Raw genomic sequence first — 18,292 nt, 5'->3', positions numbered from 1 at the left:
TTATGTATAAATAGGTTTAGAAAACATTAATATATATAATATGTACCTAAAGAAGTGAGATCCAAAAGCCCATGCTTTATTTTATTCTCATTTATCTGAAACATGCATCATTCTTTTAGATTTAACTTTGTTAAAAAACATAACATTCTTTAAAGGAAAAAACCTTTGATTGTTGTGTAATCACTATTCACCAATATGTGTAAAACCGGTTTGGGCCTGTCAAGCTAGTTTAACAACCCGACCTTATACACAAAAAGCCTGCACCCGACTCAACTCGGCAATTTGAGATTTCCAATTTACAATCAATTCATCAAACGATCAGGTTTAGGTCAAAACCGGTTTAAAACCCATGTTAGAATAGGTTTGAGTCTAAACCGGTTTAGAACCCAACCCAAGCCAATTCGGATTGGCAAAGATTTTCAAATCTAATTCATAAACCGAATCGGTTTCGGCTAAACCGACTTGTTTATGAAGCTATTCTAACCCTGCTTTTTACACTCTAGTAGTCTAGTGTGTTGTGTATGTTGAAAAGAGGAAAAAGATAATAATAAAATACTGTTTTTGCAATGTCGCGGGCGATGTTAACGGCCGTTCCTTATCCTATCGCCGCCGTGAAACCGTCGGCGACGGAAAAACCACGGCAGGTTAAACTCTCAACAAAAACCCACAAAAAAGCTTCCGGCAGCAGGACCACCGCCGGTTTCGGTGCCAAGAAAAAAGAAGCTTTATGGCAGTGCGTAACGAATTGTGGTGCGTGCTGTAAGTTGGATAAGGGCCCTTCTTTCCCCTCCCCAGAAGAAATTTTTGAGGATTCTTCTGATATTCAAGTACACCCATTTCTTATTTTTGATTAATTTCTTAATTTTGGTTTCTTTTTGTTTGTGTGTGAAAAATTGGTGGCCCAATTATGCTCATTATTAGGGGTTGTGGTTGAAAAAGCGGGAACATTTTGGTTTAGGTGAAATGTTTAAGTTTCTGAAAGTGAAATTGACATGGGTTTTGTTAAGAGTTAAGTAAGCAATAGGCATACCATTTTGTTCTTGTTAGTACTCATTGCTGTAAGGTTGAATGTAGTTTGTGGGATTCACAAAATCATGCTTAATAGTTACTTAGTTAGTACTCTTTGGATTAGATTTAGGGGTTGTTTGACAACTTCTGAATGGGTAAGTGCTGAACCAGTAAGAGGTCTGAACCATTAAGAGCCAGTATATTGCTTAACCATTTAGAGGAAAATGTCGAACCAATTCAGATAAGAGGTCTCAACCGTTCAGACTCAGTATAATGCTTAACCATTCGGAGGCAAATGTCTAAACCATTCAGACATCTGCTCGCGAAACAAACAGAACCATGAAGTTCTGAACCAGTAAGAGGTCTGAACCATTAAGAGCTGAAACAAAAATCCCCTTGGTACTTATTGGAGTAGAATTTGGTATAAAGAGCATAGGAGTCAAGCTAAGGCTCAAAGGGCTTGTTCGTTTGCTGTCTAGGCAGGCGCAGAAAAAACGCATGCTTGATAGAAAAGGGATAATAATAAAACATATGTGTTATAGGTATAGAGAATTCAAAACATATATAGAAAGGAATAAATGGGTCCGGGATTTGAGGGTTAAAAATTGCCAGTGATTTTAGTGCCATCAATCAGTTTATGTAATAGAGATCTTAGTTATATCGGACGAGGTGTTCATCACTCATGACTGCAGAGCGCCAACAGATTCATAAGTATGTTGGCGTATTCGCTACTTTGTCTACAAAAAAAAAAAAAAAAAAATTAAAGGAAATTTGTAGTTAAAACGTCAATTGTGGACTCTTTATGAGATGTTACATTGTTATGTTTGACAGCCTCCTTATTTGTTGCCTACAATATATCTTTATAAAGTTGAAAATGTGTTTATAATAAAAGTTCTTAGGTCTTTGAGATATAAAAACTTTTGTTATTAGATACTATGTTTAACATGTGATTTACCGCTTTATGTTCAGCTATATAAATCGTTGGTTGGTTCTGATGGATGGTGCGTACATTATGAGAAAAGCACAAGAACATGCTCCATATATGGCGGTATGCATTTTTTCTAAAGTTTTGCATGACTATTATTTTCACCTTCTCATACATGTTATAACATAAGTCTATAATTTCAGACCGGCCATACTTTTGTCGAGTAGAGCCACATGTTTTTGAAACTTTATATGGGATTCCCCCAAAAAAGTTCAACAATGAAGCTTGCAGGTTAGATTATAGAAGTTCAATAAGTTTGTTATTAGGGTGTAAACTAAGAGAAACAATTCTACAATAACGCGTTGTAACTAAGGGTGTGTAAACAAGCCTAGCCCGTGCCCGCCCAAGCTCGAGCTCAGCTCTTTTAACATAAGAGAGCCGAACGCAACAAGTTTCAAACTGTATGTCTCAAGGTTTAAAAGAACGGAAACGAGTTTCGAGGCGTTTTCCCTTCGCCTCACGAGGCGTAAGCCTCTAGGCGAAACGAGGCGTAAGGCCGAGGCGGTATTAATCAATAAATATAAAAATTGTATATATTATAAAAATAATAATACTAACTAATTTCATCATCAGATTCATCAAAATCATCAAAAAACATACATAAAAAGACATGAAATGCTTGAAATTGACACAAAAAGTCAAAAACATCAAAACCCACTATGAAAATCTCATGAGGCTCACCTGAGGTGCAGCCTTTCTTAGCGCCTCAGCCCCTCTGAGGCGCATATGCAGTAAAAACCCCATGAGGCGCGCCTCAGACTCGTGTTTTGGCCGTTTCGCCTCGAGGCGCGCCTTGAGGCGCACGCCTCAAGCGTTTTTTAAAACCATGGTATGTCTAAAGCTTGAGCTCAGCTTGTGAGTAATTTTTCAAGCTTGAGCTTGGCTCATTTATTAATAATTAACTATTTTTTTTATCTACGTATATAATGGTTTTATAGAGTAAGGTTCCAGTACAAATGGGTCTTAACATACAAATGGGTCTTAACATGAGAAGTAAAGGAGGGAATTTTATTTTATTGTTAATTTTTTGTGAATTTTTTTGAATTTTTTTCCCATCTTGCCAAGCACGTATTTTAGTCCCTGAATCTTTAAAAAACAGTTTGTGCATTTACACTAGTAGAGTAATTATAATCACTCTAGAGTAACTACACATAATTACTCCACTAGAGTAACTACACGATTTTTTTTTTTTCTTTTTTCTTCTTTTTTTTTTTTTACATTTTGCAACTAAACATCATGCTTAAGCAGTTTAAAAAAAATTGAAAAAATTAAATCTTTCTACGCTTCTCATGTTAAGACCCATTTGTATGTTAAGACCTATTTGCATTTGATTTTTACGCTAGTTTTATAATTATATATCTAAGGTAAAATATTGTTATTTAGTTACTTTTTTGTAACAAATATTAATTATGTAATTATATATTTTTATACTAAATAAAACAAATATTTTGATATAAATAATAGGCTCGCAAGCCTTGTCAAGCTTGGTATATGAATTATGAAGCTTGAGCTCGATCTCGTATAAGTAACGAGCTTCAGTTAAGGTTTGAGATCGAGCTAGAGCTTGTTGAGTTAGGCTTGATTCACACTTTTAGCGTGCAGATGTCGAGTACGCATCTTAAACAAGTCAGTGTGGGTAATTATTTCCAACATGAGAGTCTTTGTTATGTATGCACTTATGGTCTTCGTTGTTCTTCCTTGTAGTAGCTGCATAGATACAATTAAAGCTGTTTACGGCCCTGGGTCAGAGGAATTGGACAAATTCAAAAACGCTATAAGGAACTAAGTTAGCGTATGAGGATCTTGGATTCATCATCTTCAAAGTAGTGAGGTGATCCTTTTCTTTCTTTCTACATACATTTTATATCGTTTTGCATTAAACCCTAAACCCTAAAAAGTTCATTGTTCCGACAGGCTTTTGAGGCGTCATATGGATTGTTCTCTTGATGATTACAATCTACAACCATGAGATTGTCTAGTATCCTCATTATAGAATCAGTTATTGACTTTTGTGGTCAATTTGGACTGTTCTGACCCGTGACACAACGCGGCTGGCCTGCATATCTTGTCAACTTTAGTCCAATTATATGTAATGTGGGATTTAGGTATTGATTCACGAGGAAAACGAAAACATGGTGCGAGATGTACTTATCAGAGTTAAAGTGATAAATACAGTTGTTTATGCTGTTCTTGCAGTTATTTAGTTAAAACTGGTCATTAAACCTGCACAAAATCAACCACATGGAGATCTTCACAGCTATCTCTTCTTCTGTTCATTTTCCAAGGCTACCATGCGACTAACTTACAAAGACTTGGGTGTCGCCTTCTCGCCTCAAATCGATCACTGGAAGGAGAAGCGCAGGATTTTGGTATCCGATTCTTGGGTCCCAAAAGAGCTAAATTGTTTAACAGTGTGTTGGTGATGGAGATTGGGAGCATGGTTCGTGCTCAGGGTCACATCTACCAAACGTTGCGGTAAACCTAAACAAGTTGTTTATGGTCAAGGGCTCAAGGTGGTGGTGTATGGTAACAACTATAGACAACAGCCGATTAAGGGTCCGTCGTGGGAAGTGGTGGTTGATGAAGCCTAGGGAATGCTGGATAGATCGGTTGGGGATTCTTTTCTACGAGTCGATGATCATAAGATATAGAGTTAGTTACATAGTTAGTTAGATTGGTATAAATAAATGGTCCTTGAAATTAGGGGAACTACCCCGCGTGTTGCGGCAAGAATTTGGTCGTTATCGGTTTGGCTCATTACATTATTGGTATGGTAACGGCATACGGTATAGTAACCGAAAAAGAAAACCTTAAAAATAAAGTTGTAATAAAAGAAGAAAAATTAACGTATGAAATTAAGAAAAAATAGGTTGAAAAGGAGAACTCTAAAAATAAAGTCGTAATAAAATAGAAGAAAAATCAACATTTGAAATTAAGAAAAAAAAATAGGTTAGATAATAAAAGAGTTTTAGTTAAATAGTGCAAGAAAAAAAAATTTATAAAGTTAGTAATTGTTATTTGTTCAGTACCGGTTTGGTTTGTGTCTTTGTGATGTATTGCAACCGGAATAGAAACGAATATTGTTCATAGAATTGTTTGAAAAGAACCATATAAATGTTCAAATGGTCATGGGTGTCAAGGGATGATGGGTGCATGAGTTGCTACATATTCAAAATGCTAAACATGTAAAACAACTACGTCTATCATTGATGTAAAACAGGAAGTGCATACCATGTATTTATTTATTTATTTATAGGCTTACAAGATATGAATTAAGTACATGAAGAGTTACCGTACTGTGATAAACATATATTGAAGACTCCTTGACTATTCATAAGACTACATATTCAAAATGCTAAACATGTAAAACAACTACGTCTTTCTTCTTGAATTTGTTTTGGCGTTTTGAACCTTTTCCAGACGAAGCTGCTTAGTGGCATCCTGTGTTTTGGTGTGATATTCTTGTTTGGTGGCATGTTATTGAAGATCAACTCTTGCTTGATGCTATTTATAACAATGGAGTCCAAAATAGCATTTTACTCTTGTGTTGATCCCTTTCTTCCATGCATATAGTCATCAAGAACAAAGCTCACATGATGACATATCACTGTCATCAGTCTCTTTTTCTTGAATATTTGTCCCTCTCATTCAGCAAAATATTATTGAGATAACCCCCTCAGAAGAAGAATCCATTCAGTGAAAGTTTTGCCATCTGTGGTTATTTTAACTAACATTTTTTGGCGTTTTCAATTGAGTGGTTTCTATAGGATATGGCGTTTGTTTTTCTGGGTGTGGTCAATTCATTGTGTATAGACCCCTCTCTTATAGGAGTTTTTTGGCGCGTAGTTTAGGCGGGACTTTTTTATTGTAATAAATGATAGTAATAAAGTAACCGTCTTTTCAGTTACTGTGTTTTGTATTTACTGTTTTGATTAGCTTTATCAATTTTATAGGTGATAGACGTCCCATCTTCTAAGTTTGACATTTTTTTTTAAATGGCGTCATGCAGACAAATATGACAAAATACAATAACGGAGAAAATAAAGTTTTAAGCAGGAAAAATATTTTTTGTTATTTCTGGCGTTTTGTAAGCAATAACATTTTTAATATGTTTTTGGGGTTTTGCAAATAAATAGAGAAATATATCATTTAATTATATTAAAAAAAAAGATTACACAGAAGAAAAAAAAAGAAAAAAAATTAAAACCCTTCGTAAGAAGGTACTTTATCCGAAAAGGATCCATCTTTTGCGTCATCTTCTTCCCCGGAGTCTTCATTTGGATCTTCATCCATGTCATCACCTTCACCTTCATCGGCTTCTTGTTCCTGGAGATTCTGAAGCCTCCACTTGAACATGTTTTGCATTAACTCCAATTTTGAGTCCATTTCTGTGTTCACACAAGTGGCGTTATGCAATTCTTCCATGAAACCAAGCCCCTGCTTTGTCATGATGTTTTCAAGCCATTAGACTTCCTGCTCTCCGCTGTCGTATATAACGGTCACCATGTCTGTTTCATCATCAAAACGCCATGACGTCATGACAGGGTCCGGCTTTACATCTGCTTTGATTGGTCCAAATTTCTTAGTTAATGCTTTCATAGGCATATTTGTTTCATGGCATTCATTGTCCAGAGTGATGCTAAGGGATACGATACCCCTCTGTACCTCTTCTTCCATCTTCAAAATTGCCTTGATGGTCCTAACATACACCCTCCTTTTGTTGTCAAAACGCAGGACGAATCGCCTGATTGCCAAAGTGTATCTCCACCAAAAGATTGTTGGCATTTTGGCATTTTGGTTAAATTGGCGTTTTTGGTTAAAGATGTTTTTGCAGAAATGGGTAGATTGAAGTGATTATGGAAGCTGAAGGGGTAAAGTCCCAAAAACCCCATAAAAGGTGCTGGGAACCATACCAAAACCTTACTGATCAAGCCTTATACCTTGTGCGGCAGCGCAGTGGCCCTACAAACAAAGATCTAAAAAACAGTCAAACTGGCAACACTCGCGCGCCCAAAGGAGATCATAAACCTTTGCGCTTTCTCCCATAAACAAAGGATGAAAATCCTAAGATAAATACTCCCGCCTTTATATCTAGACTTGGATATTATTTACCCAGACTTGGGAATTATTTATCTACCTGTCTCCACACGATAAGGTGTCACACCAGATTACAGCAGTAGTCTTCTAGTAGGAATACAGTCGTGCACCATCAAGACGGTTACAACCGACTGGACACGTGTCATCATCTCATACGTCCCTGAAATCACAACGGAAGCATGTAAATAGAGAGTGATCTCCACTTGATCACTTTACACGTGGCAGATCCCCAGCCTTCGATCTAAGTCACAATCCGTGTGATCTTACGTCAGATCAGAAAGCTTAACGGAAGGAAATGTAACCGCTTACGGGGTTAGCATCTTCCGTCAACTTTTCACTAACAGGTTTTCCTGCCCAAACGACTCCCGGCTATAAATAAGAGAAGAAACCCAGGTATGAAACAAGTTACACACACTTACCAAATACATCATCTTCTTCTTCATTACCAATACTTATTCTCACACCGGAGTCGGGTCAAGGAGATAACCCCCTTCTCCCCTTGGCGAGGCTAACGGTGCTCTTTTTTGCAGAGTTATCAGAGAAGAAGGTCAATCGGATCTGAATCAGTCGGGTGGAAACTAACCTTTTATGCGGATTCAAACCCCCTAGATATTTCGGTTCCGACCATTTATCTAGTGTTTCTTCATTGGCGCCCACCGATTCCTCTGTTTTTTCAGTTTTCATCTCGTTTCGATTCAGTTCTTTTTATCCTCCATTATGGCAGAAAATTCATCATCTCATCGACAAACCGGTCTTCGACCAAACATCGGAAACAATGTTCAAATAGAAGGAATTCTAGAGGATGCCTCGGATGACAACGAAGTTCAGTCTAACCAGGCAAATGATCCTCCAGGAATGTTACCAGTAAACCCGGCTCAATCAATTTTACCACCAGGAGAAACTCCAATATCCTGGTATGTCAGGTCTCAAGGGGCACTAAACGTAGTATACACACAACTGTGTGCTCAGACTGTTCCTTTAACTCAGTCACGAAGACCAGGATCTCGGGCAAATGCTTCCCAACGAGAAAATTCAGCTTACGGGGGTATAGAAGTTTACGTCAGATCCACATCACAACATGAATACACTCAGACAGGAAGTCATCAGAGAGAAAATCATGGTAGATCGTATCCTCACCAAAGACGATCGGTCCATGACAGGTTAGGTTCCCAACAAGACACCTACACTGACGAAACTGACCCAACATATCGTTTAAGTGCAAATACCAGTGTGTTCAATCGATTGCAGCCAAACTATAATAAAAGCAGGCCTCGAGCGGTTTATAACCCCGAGGCAGAACACAACTATGATTTGATTTACCGCCCTGCGGAAGCAGCGGAAAATTCAAAGTTCATCATGGAAATAGCTTTGGCTCCACTTGAGAAAGCCAATTACCATCCAATGTGGGAAAATTTAACGGGCTGACAGACCCCGACGATCACCTAAGAGTATTTACCAGCGCAGGTCTGGTTGGGGGTTGGACCCTCCCACTATGGTGTCATCTGTTCATTCAGACCCTGACCGGACCAGCGCGAATTTGGTTTGATAACCTACCAATCGGACAGATTGAATCCTGGAAGGATCTGCGTGAAAAGTTTTTGACACACTTTAGCCAGCAACGACGTTCCATTCGCGATACATCTGACGTCATGAACATTTGGCGTCGCGATGACGAGAGTCTGGAGGATTTCATCACCAGATACAATAAAGAAGTATTGGAGATTGGCGGAGTTCATGAGCAACTAATCCGCGCACAATTCAAATACGCGGTTAGATGTGACGACATGATTAAGGTCTTATCTGGAACCGAAGGCCTTCCCAAAAGCTGGGAGAAGATAATGGCGGCAGCCAAGGTTTACGCGTAAACGGTGAAAAACCTTACTACAAATAGGCCACCGCCACCACATAGCAGGCCTACGGACTTAAGCTCAACCGGCGAAAGAAGGTCAAAGAAATCATGGCGTGAATCTGGAACAGGAAGTCGTTCGTCTGAAGATGCCCGCACGTCAATCAACAATCTCACCGCGCAGAGGGAAAACAAACATGAAAATAGGGAGAGGCAATGGACTCCCCTAACAAAAACCCCGGCGGAAGTCTTAAGTACTGAAGACTATCAATTCAAACCTCCGATCCCAATGAAAAGCAAGCCTGGACAAGACCCGGCACAATACTACGAATATCACAAAGATAACGGGCACACCACTAACAACTGCATCTCTCTACGCACAGAAATAGAGAAAGCTCTCAAGAGCGGCGAACTCACACATTTACTCCAAAATGTGCGCAAAGAGATTAAGCAGATAACCCGGGGTGATGAAGGCCCAAGCAAACGGGTGAAAACCTAAGAAATAACTCTATAAGTTTCCTACAGAAAGACATGATTCATCAAGCAGAGCGGGAATGCTAGAGAGTAAGTTAAGTTCCACATAATTATTTTAAGTAAAACTTTGTAAAAGCCTCTGTGCTCTATCCGTAAATAAAATTACAAAGTTTTTATTATTTCTATGTTTACAAAGTGCATGCAATTTCTTTTAGTAAGTGCAAAAACATTATGGTAAGTCCTAAAACAAGCTTCATGAACGGTCAGTGATAACATCACAAACGGCCACAAGTTCAAACATAAGCTTTATACCAACTTCATTCGCCTTACTCAACAAAAGCAATCGTACTCACGCAAGATATTGTAAACAGACAAATAAAAACATCATCCAATTTTTAGCGTATGAGTATGCCCTAAACAAAGAAAAATAAAAAGAGCTTCAAACATGGCAGTGTTTAAGTTACTTGCGCAGCAGCGCATCGGCAGAAATAAGGATTTACATCCCAAATATTACAAGAAAATTGTTCAAAACATTTTTCAACCTATGACAAATCTTCACCCTCATCCGGGAAGATTTCTCTTAGTTGCGCTACGTGATCATCAGATTGCAGCGCAACATTTATCAAATCCATAACCGGTAGTTGCAAGTTGTTGAACTCTGTCTTCAAGGCAGCAAGCGCGGCACTAGTATCCACGCCAAAGGTAATTATCCCACTCAACCTTTAAAGCGCTGTTCACATGATGGGAACATTCAGCGTATCCTTGCGCATACCCATCTCTTCACGCAACAACCACCAAACGAGCAACAGTTTTATCTAATTCTTCAGAGTTCAACACAGATTCAGCAACCTGCAAAGAGAGAAAAAAGATGAATGAACGAAAAAGCGCATTAACAAGTTTTACAACAAAAAGGAGAAAAGAAACTTACGCAAGCAATACCGCGATCTTTTAACCAAGCCATATCACTCTTCAAAGGTTCAAGCTCGCTTTCCGCCATAACTCGCGCCATTTCTGAATTCTCCAAGTTCTCTTTAGCTTCAGATAAACGGCGGGAGGTTTCAGTATTCTCGGAGTGCGCAAGCTCCAGATCTTTTCTAAGTTGTTCCTGATCAGCAACTAAAACAGTAAGTTCTTCTAACTCTTTATCCCTAAGGGCAAGAGTGGCTAAAGCTTGTACCTCTCGTTGTTCACTGCGCTCCCTATGAGAACGCGCCTCCGCTAGCGCAGCTTCTACATCAGCTTTCTCCTTCTTCAACCTGTCTACCTCCGCATCCCGATTCTTCATCTTTTCAACCTCAGCTTTAAGGTTATTAATGATGTCACGAAGGTTCGACTTCTCAGCATTATCTTTTTCGCAAATTCTTCTCCAGCTTTTGCGTTCCTCAGAAAGGATAGCAGCTTCAGCTTCCGCCTTTCTTTTCCAACCAGCTACAGACCATTCTTCAGTCTTGCACTCAGCTTCAAACTTGGCTTGATCAGCTTCTAATTTAGCCTTCAACTGAGCCAAGCGTTTTTCATCCTTGGCGAATTTCTTTTGAGACGCCATAAAGGATTCCTGGTCCTTATGCATTCTATACCACTCACGCACTATGCGATGAGTGGTAGACACGTGAGAAGCAGTCTCTTCAAAATAAGATTGGTAGGTCTGTTCATAAGACCGGCTTTCTTGAAACTTGATTTCTCTAGGCGGAAGCATTCCCTGCATCCAGTCCTGGCACACGCGCCAATTCGAGAAGGTGTCACCCTTCTTTAAATTCCAAACAGGAGTGTGAGGATCAGAGGCATCTTTCTCCGCATAAGTCCGGTAATAATAATCTCCTAGAGTTTCTTCCAGACGAATTGGAGACTGCTTACCAACATCAGCAGATGAGCTTTGCTTTTCAACTGTCACCTTCTCAACTTGCTCGGGCATAGCATCAGAAGGAGTAGGCGGCGAAATCGAAATTTTTTCTGCAGACGCTTTTTTCCCAGGGTCGTCAGCAACAGTTTCAGGGGTACACGGCTTACCAGCATCATCCGCTACACCTGGATCAACAACCTTTTCAGCCTCTTTAGCAGTGTCAACAGGCTCCCTAGCCTCAACAACATTCTCCGCACCACCATCAACAACCCCTGTAGACTCTGACTGGTCAACCCCAGAAGCATGCGGAGGGGTGGATGGAAGCTCTTCATTTACCACAGATTGCAGTTCTGTGGGAATGGGAGAAACAGGAACTTCTGGGAAAGCAATAAAAGTTTTAAAAGAAATTTTTCAACACACATAAAGGGAACATGAAGGGCAACACTTACCAACAGATTCTGAAATAAAAGAGTCAAGATTCCCTTTTCTGGTAATTTTCTTCCTCTGAACTTTCTTAGGAGGTTGACCCTCCGTATCAGTATCAGCTTGTTTCCTTTTACCAGTTTTCCTGTGCACCAAGTGTTCGGGACTAGAATCCAAATCGATAGGATCACTTGGATTAGATGGGGGAATATCAGCAGGATCCTTCGGTTCAGGTTTCGGCTCTCGTACAGTTACTGCAGGGGTAAGACCCTCCAAAGAATCAGAAACCACCACATAATCACACCTGGAGTCAGAGGAACGGCGCGTACCTTTCTTCTCTCCAACATTCTTTGTCTTCAAATTATGGGATTTTTTAGCGCCACCTTTCTTCGGCGCAGGAATAGAAGATACTGCACGTTTCTTCTTTTCAGGACCTATGCCCAAATTCAACAACTCACCTACAAAAGCGCACATAAAAATTTACCCACAAAAGCGCGAAAAGGAAAAACAAAAGCAGATATAGCTTACCAGCACCAGCAGTTGGTTGGACAGACAGATCCGCATCTCGCGGACGAGCAAAATTTCCTACAATACGATGGTACCAAAGTTCCTCGTCAGATTTCTTCTTAATGGTACCCATCCTTCCGCCTTCCCTCTTGAAGGAAACAACATACAAAGAAACAACTGCAAGGAAAAAATATCAAGTCAAAAAAAAAAAAAAAGAGAGAGAAGAGGTAGGAATGGGGAAAAACCCCAATTGTACCATGACTGTAACACCTCGAAAATTTACGTCCAATAATGTATTGACACGTGTCATAAGGTTCCAGTATGTGAAAACAAACTTTAGAGGGACTAAAGTTGACAAACGGTGAAAACTATGGAACGTAAGGGTCCAAAGTGTCAACAATGGATAAATAGACTCTATGATAAGCCTACATAATGTTTATAACCTTAAACGGTTGGTTCATGGAACATACGAAGCGAGAAATGCAGAAAAGTGAGGAATTACAAACTATAGGGGCCAAAAGTGTCAACATGTTGAATTTATACCTCTGAGTGAACTTTTGGCAGACCCGAAGCATTGTAATGCTAAAATATACTCACTAGAATATGTGGTAAAAATTTCGTGAAGTTTCGTCAACGTATGAGAAAGTTATGGCCAAAACCGTACTTGAGGGGTTAAAAGCGTCAATGTCGAATTTCATGGCTTTTCGGTTGAGCGCAAAGTTATCCGAGGACATTACCATGTTGGTAAATGTCCCAAGGTTCTTAGAAACCAAGTTTGGGGGTTTACGAGTCAAAATAAGTAGCCAAAGCATCGCGTGCAAGAACAGGGACCAAAGCTGCCAACTTTTGGCAAAGTTTGGCAGCAGCAGAAGCCAGGCGACCCGCCTGGACATGCCCAAGCGGGCCGCGTGACCCTATCAGATGCAGAATTCGTGAAAATGGGTAATTTGGGTCCGAAATTGAGTGCTAAACAGCTGTGGTTGCCTCCTAAACTCACCAATAGATGGTCTTGCATGTAAGGACACCTGTAGTCTTCTCCAAGCACCTGAATTCCTTTATAATTCTGATCAATTCATCAATTTGAGGCACTTGTTTTGTAAACAAAGAACACTAGCAATTGCAAGAACCCTCAAGACTTCTCCAGGAGCTTTCTGATCATCAAGGCAGACTCCAAGTGCTTGCTAGGCTTCATTAGGACCTTGGTAATCCTTTATATCATTCTATAATTCGTCCTAGCATAGATTAATTGTTAAAAGTCAAACCGTTGTTCTTATAATTTGACTTTTCGATTAAACGAGTTTGGCTCTGTCATCTCTCAAATTGAAACCACTGATATGTTGGTATTTATGTGGGAAACAAACCCTCAAAAGGGTATTCTCTGATTCCCACTTTATGCATGCTATTTGTCGAGTCAAAGTTGTTTCTAAAAAGTCAACAGAAATCGTTTTTACGAAAAATAGCTTAAATGGTAATGTAGATGACATGCAATCAGTTTGATCATCATAAATGACTTATAATGAATATAAGAATGTGTTTTATCATAATCAACTCGACAATCTTTAGTATAAATACGAATCGGAACCGAAAGTCTTGTAAAACGACTTTTTCGTAGACTCTCGATTCGGATCCGTGCATGCATGTTTGAGATCTGTATTGGAGCTTATTTTTGACTATTTTTATTTTAGTATAACTCTCTGGAATTTTTACATCTTGAGTCTATACTTAGCCGATTCATATGCATGTTTCCGATTATGCTTAAAAGTTGACTATTTTGCCCTTTTTGATACAAAACGTGATTTTTGGAAAAGTGAAAGAGTAGAAATCTTTATTACTAATTTATAAACTTGCACCGAAAATTTGGGACCAGTTGGTGGTCCAGATTTTGAGTTATGATCGATAGCGTAAAACTATATCTTAAAGTTACATAAACGGCGCATTTCGCGTATAACCTATTTCAGGCCACGTTTTGATATAAAAATTTTTACCCACTGATGTTATATAATATTTTGGGATTTTTGATGATTTTATTTAATTTTTGGCTGATCGTATCTTAGATCGCTAAGTCGATTCGGTTAATGCCGGTTTTGACCGTTTAAGCCATAAAATGAGTTTTATACATCCTTTTGACTCCAAACCTTTTTCTACTGATTTTATATGTTAAATAAATTATTTGGAACATTCTGGAAATATAAAAATCTCAGCTTTCTTTTGAAAACCCGGAAACGGCTCTAAATCGTATTTTAAGCGTTTTTAGCGCATAGTAAGCGTTATACTTAGTTTAAACATATAAGATTCATACCTACTGATGTATTTAGTGTATTTTTATGAAATAACAGTAAGTATAAATATTTGGACTCAGATTTCCAGTTTTGGCATTTTTAGCCCTTGTGAAATTACTAAAATACCCCTACGGTGCATAGTTTGATTTTAAATGTTAAGTTTGGTATATGGGTCATACCCTACAGTTATAACATGTTAAATTAAGTATATTTACTGTATAAACCAGACCCGAAACTCAGATTGCTAATTTGACTCTTTTATAATCTTTTAAATGACCAAAATGCCCTTCTAAGGCATAAATTGAGTTTAAAATCATTCGGGGCATAATAGAACATAACTTACTGATATTATATCATATTTAAAGCATATTATCTCAGGGAACTTGCATTTGACTCTTTTGGCTACCCGTAACGCCCTTTTTGCGTTCGGTTCGGTTTATGTAACTAGTTTGCATAAATTGACCGAAACGGGTCAAACGTTATCATTTTTATCTCAAAATCCAGAATGTATTTAGTATACCCATATTATACAAGTATTCAAACTTGTCGGGTCTAAATCACATTCTATCCGGTCTTTCGCTTAATCGTGCGCTTGAACGTATCGTCCTTAAAACTAACCGGTCTAAGCTTAGGCTTAAATAAAGACCCGTTAGGAATCTAATAGGTTATTATAAACCTATGTTCCAGAATAGGAGAACCAGTAAAAGCTATCTGTACTTGCTTGGTGGTATACGGCTGAGATTGAATTTATATTTAGGTCAGGTAAATACATTTTGACTTATTTTCCCTATACGGGCTTGGGGTACGGTATATAGAATACCGCTTGATCGAGCGCACAAATCCTGCGCCCTATGGGTGTACAGTCTTGAATAGTTTGTGCGACTCGTTTAAACAGTCTTGTCTTACTTTAGGCTTTGGGGGGTTATTGACCGTGTCCCGGATATCCTTGGCATTATCTTACGAGATGGCCACGACTAGAGCACGGGGTGTAGGCGTATACCCGGCGTGTATAACTCTTTAATGTGGTGTGTCATTTAATCTTTAGCCCGGGCAGCAGATCCCGGGCCACCAAAAGTACGAGTACATGTAATTCGTTCACAAGTTTATATTGCATAATTATCCCAAGTTAATAAAAATATTTATGCCTTGTGCATTTAAATCAATTTTCAATCATTTTCAAAATGAGTCAGTTAACTTGTATTTACCAGTGTAAACTGACGTATTTTCCCAAAAGGTTAAGTGCAGGTACTACACGTACTAGGCTGGCTGTCTCCTAGAGCGTCCACAATAGTCTCGCAAGCTCGGACGACAATAACTGTTGAACAATTATCTTATTTTATTTGATCCGCCTGTGGATCCGTTTCAACTACATATGATATTTATTATTACATTTTATTTAAAGTTGAAATGGATCTATTCTGCTTCCGCTGTGCATTATTATATTGTGTTGTTGTCTATGAAGACGCCAACCACGTCACCTTACCCCACACCGGGCCCACCGGCGACACGTGGAGATCGGGGTGTGACAGGTTGGTATCAGAGCCAACGCTGAGTGAATTAAACACTATCCTAATGTGTTTAATCTCAGTGACACAATTGCACATACTTGAGTCTAGACTTAACATAGGAATACTCCCGATTCTAATCCAGAATTTATTGCTTCCAATTATTTTATATGTTGGATACGTCGCCAAGCGAAGGAGCCGTAATAGGAGTTCTCCACACCCGGAGCCCCGAGATGCTGAGCTTCGTACCACGGCTAAAGTGAAATGAACATCCAAGGAGAAAGCATTCAGAAATAAAATAACGAGGAAGAGGCTCCTTTTACTGAAGATCGTTTCCTTATTAGTCCTTATAAGGACATAAATATCTTTCAGTCCCTACGAGGACAACATTATTCCTTTCAAGTCCTGCTTAGGGCAACTCTATACTTTTACTTTTATATAATGGAATGATTACGTTTGGACTTTCATTCTAAATAAGAAATATTAAATAAACGGAAAATGACATTTTTTTTGATCTACCATTATTATAAGATGGCAAAATCTAAAAAAGGGACAATACCTAGCTCAGGTGTCAGTTAAGACAGAGCCAAGATGGTATCTCCATAATTAGATTCAGATCCATAATTAACGTCTCAACTTAGGATTGATCTGCGTTATGTTAAAAAGAGAATCTTAGGGGTGAAACCTAGCCACGTGTCGATGCAGACATGGCCAAGATGGTAGAACCTGTCGAAAAGATTCCAAGTTTATGTTAACATCAGAAAGTGTGTTAACATGCTGGACAAATTGTGATGCATTGTGAATCACACAGGCCATATTTGAAAATTGGGATTTATTTAAAATTCCCTGCAAGTAAAATAGCCATCCATTAAGGATGAAGTGCCTACGGGTAATAAATTTGAAAATTGGGATTTATTTAAAAATTCCCTGCAAGTAAAATAGCCATCCATTAGTGATGTAGTGCCTACGGGCCAAACTTATTAAACATCCAATGGTGATGTAGTGCCTACGGGCCAAACTTATTAAACATCCAATGGTGATGTAGCGCCTACGGGCCATACTAATTGTCATATAAGACAAAAGGCAGTGGTGGTCTATGACTCCCTGTCAAGAAAAGGTAATGAACTTTGATTCACACCTAAATGCCTCGATCCTAGACGATCATGGCTTATAAATTAAACTTGTCTACGCGACTAGGTCATTTGTGCTATTATTAACTTTTAAATTAGGATTATGATAAAAATCCTGAATAAAATAAATATCTTTCCTTCTCTGCCGGTATACAGTTTAAAAAGAATCTTAAGGGTAAGACCTAGCCTTCACGGCCAAGATGGAGAAACCTACTCAAGGGATTCAGATCCTTGTTAACACCTAAGAACGTGTTAGCACTCTTGACAAATGTGATTCGAAAAATCACAACAGTCATCCTTATATTAGACTCTTCCTATTCCCTTATCTACCCTAGTGATGTAGAAATCATGGCTTATATCATCCTACGAGACAATCATATTATAAACATCCGTTAGTGATGAAATGCTTGTAAGTTAAACTTGTTATCCGAAAGACAACGACAGTGATGGCCTTTGACCTCCTGTCTGAAATATTGGACTAGGTCCAAACATAATAGTCTATAAGATCAATGCGATCACGACTAATAATATGATGATCATGTTATTAAACATCTCTTAGTGATATTTTGCCTACGGGATATAATATATTGTCCAATAGTGACAAGACAATTATAATTTTTATAATTCTTTGCCCAAGGGGGTGAGCTATGCTCAAATCCCATAGTCTATATGATCAACGCGATCCTGACCAGTATCATCAGTATGGTCACCATAATATTAACCTCCCTAGTGATGAAAAGCCTATGGGCTATACCTTGTTCTATTTGTAATAGGACAAAGCTAGTGGTGGACTTTATGACCCCCTGTTCAAGGTGGTGGGTTATACCCAACCCTACAGTCTATATGATCAGTGTGATCATGACTAATATCATCTGATACGATGATCCTAATATTTTATAGAATATTTGAAGTACAATCTTGGGCCTTCCTATCTTCATAAGGAGATTTCAAGAAGTACTTCCCGATACAAGGGTTATGATTGTATGCATTTTGACAGTGAATTAGATAACGAAGCTAGAGTAATACAATAAACCCATGGTGGATACGCTGCTGGTACTTCCTATATATAAGTGTGTTTATTGTACTACCCTTCGTGGTGTTATCCTGAATCACCGATAAGATCTATATCGCCCACGGGTTATATGTTATATTGTCCATTAGAGACATTGTCAGATATGACCATTGTGGTACATCGTCG

The 18,292-nt window shown here is 38.7% G+C and overlaps 1 protein-coding gene across 2 annotated transcripts; it reads left to right on the top strand.

Moving 5' to 3' along the window:
- The first annotated feature begins 414 nt into the window (after positions 1 to 414).
- Positions 415 to 4,203, top strand: LOC110869071. 2 transcript variants are annotated; one of them, XM_022118366.2, is made up of 5 exons: positions 415 to 827; positions 1,978 to 2,056; positions 2,137 to 2,224; positions 3,701 to 3,824; positions 3,908 to 4,203. In XM_022118366.2, the coding sequence occupies exons 1-4, from the start codon at positions 567 to 569 to the stop codon at positions 3,777 to 3,779; spliced, it is 507 nt and encodes a 168-aa protein (XP_021974058.1). In that variant the 5' UTR covers positions 415 to 566; the 3' UTR covers positions 3,780 to 3,824; positions 3,908 to 4,203. The 2 variants fall into 2 exon arrangements, with proteins under 2 accessions (XP_021974058.1, XP_021974057.1); XM_022118365.2 differs by having other exon boundaries at positions 447 to 827; positions 3,698 to 3,824.
- The last annotated feature ends 14,089 nt before the right edge of the window (positions 4,204 to 18,292 follow it).

Source organism: Helianthus annuus, chromosome 7 (assembly GCF_002127325.2).
Source record: "Helianthus annuus cultivar XRQ/B chromosome 7, HanXRQr2.0-SUNRISE, whole genome shotgun sequence".
Taxonomy (NCBI): Eukaryota; Viridiplantae; Streptophyta; class Magnoliopsida; order Asterales; family Asteraceae; genus Helianthus; species Helianthus annuus.
The sequence above is the reverse complement of the archived record's forward strand: the minus strand, read 5'-3'. Positions and strand labels throughout refer to the sequence as shown.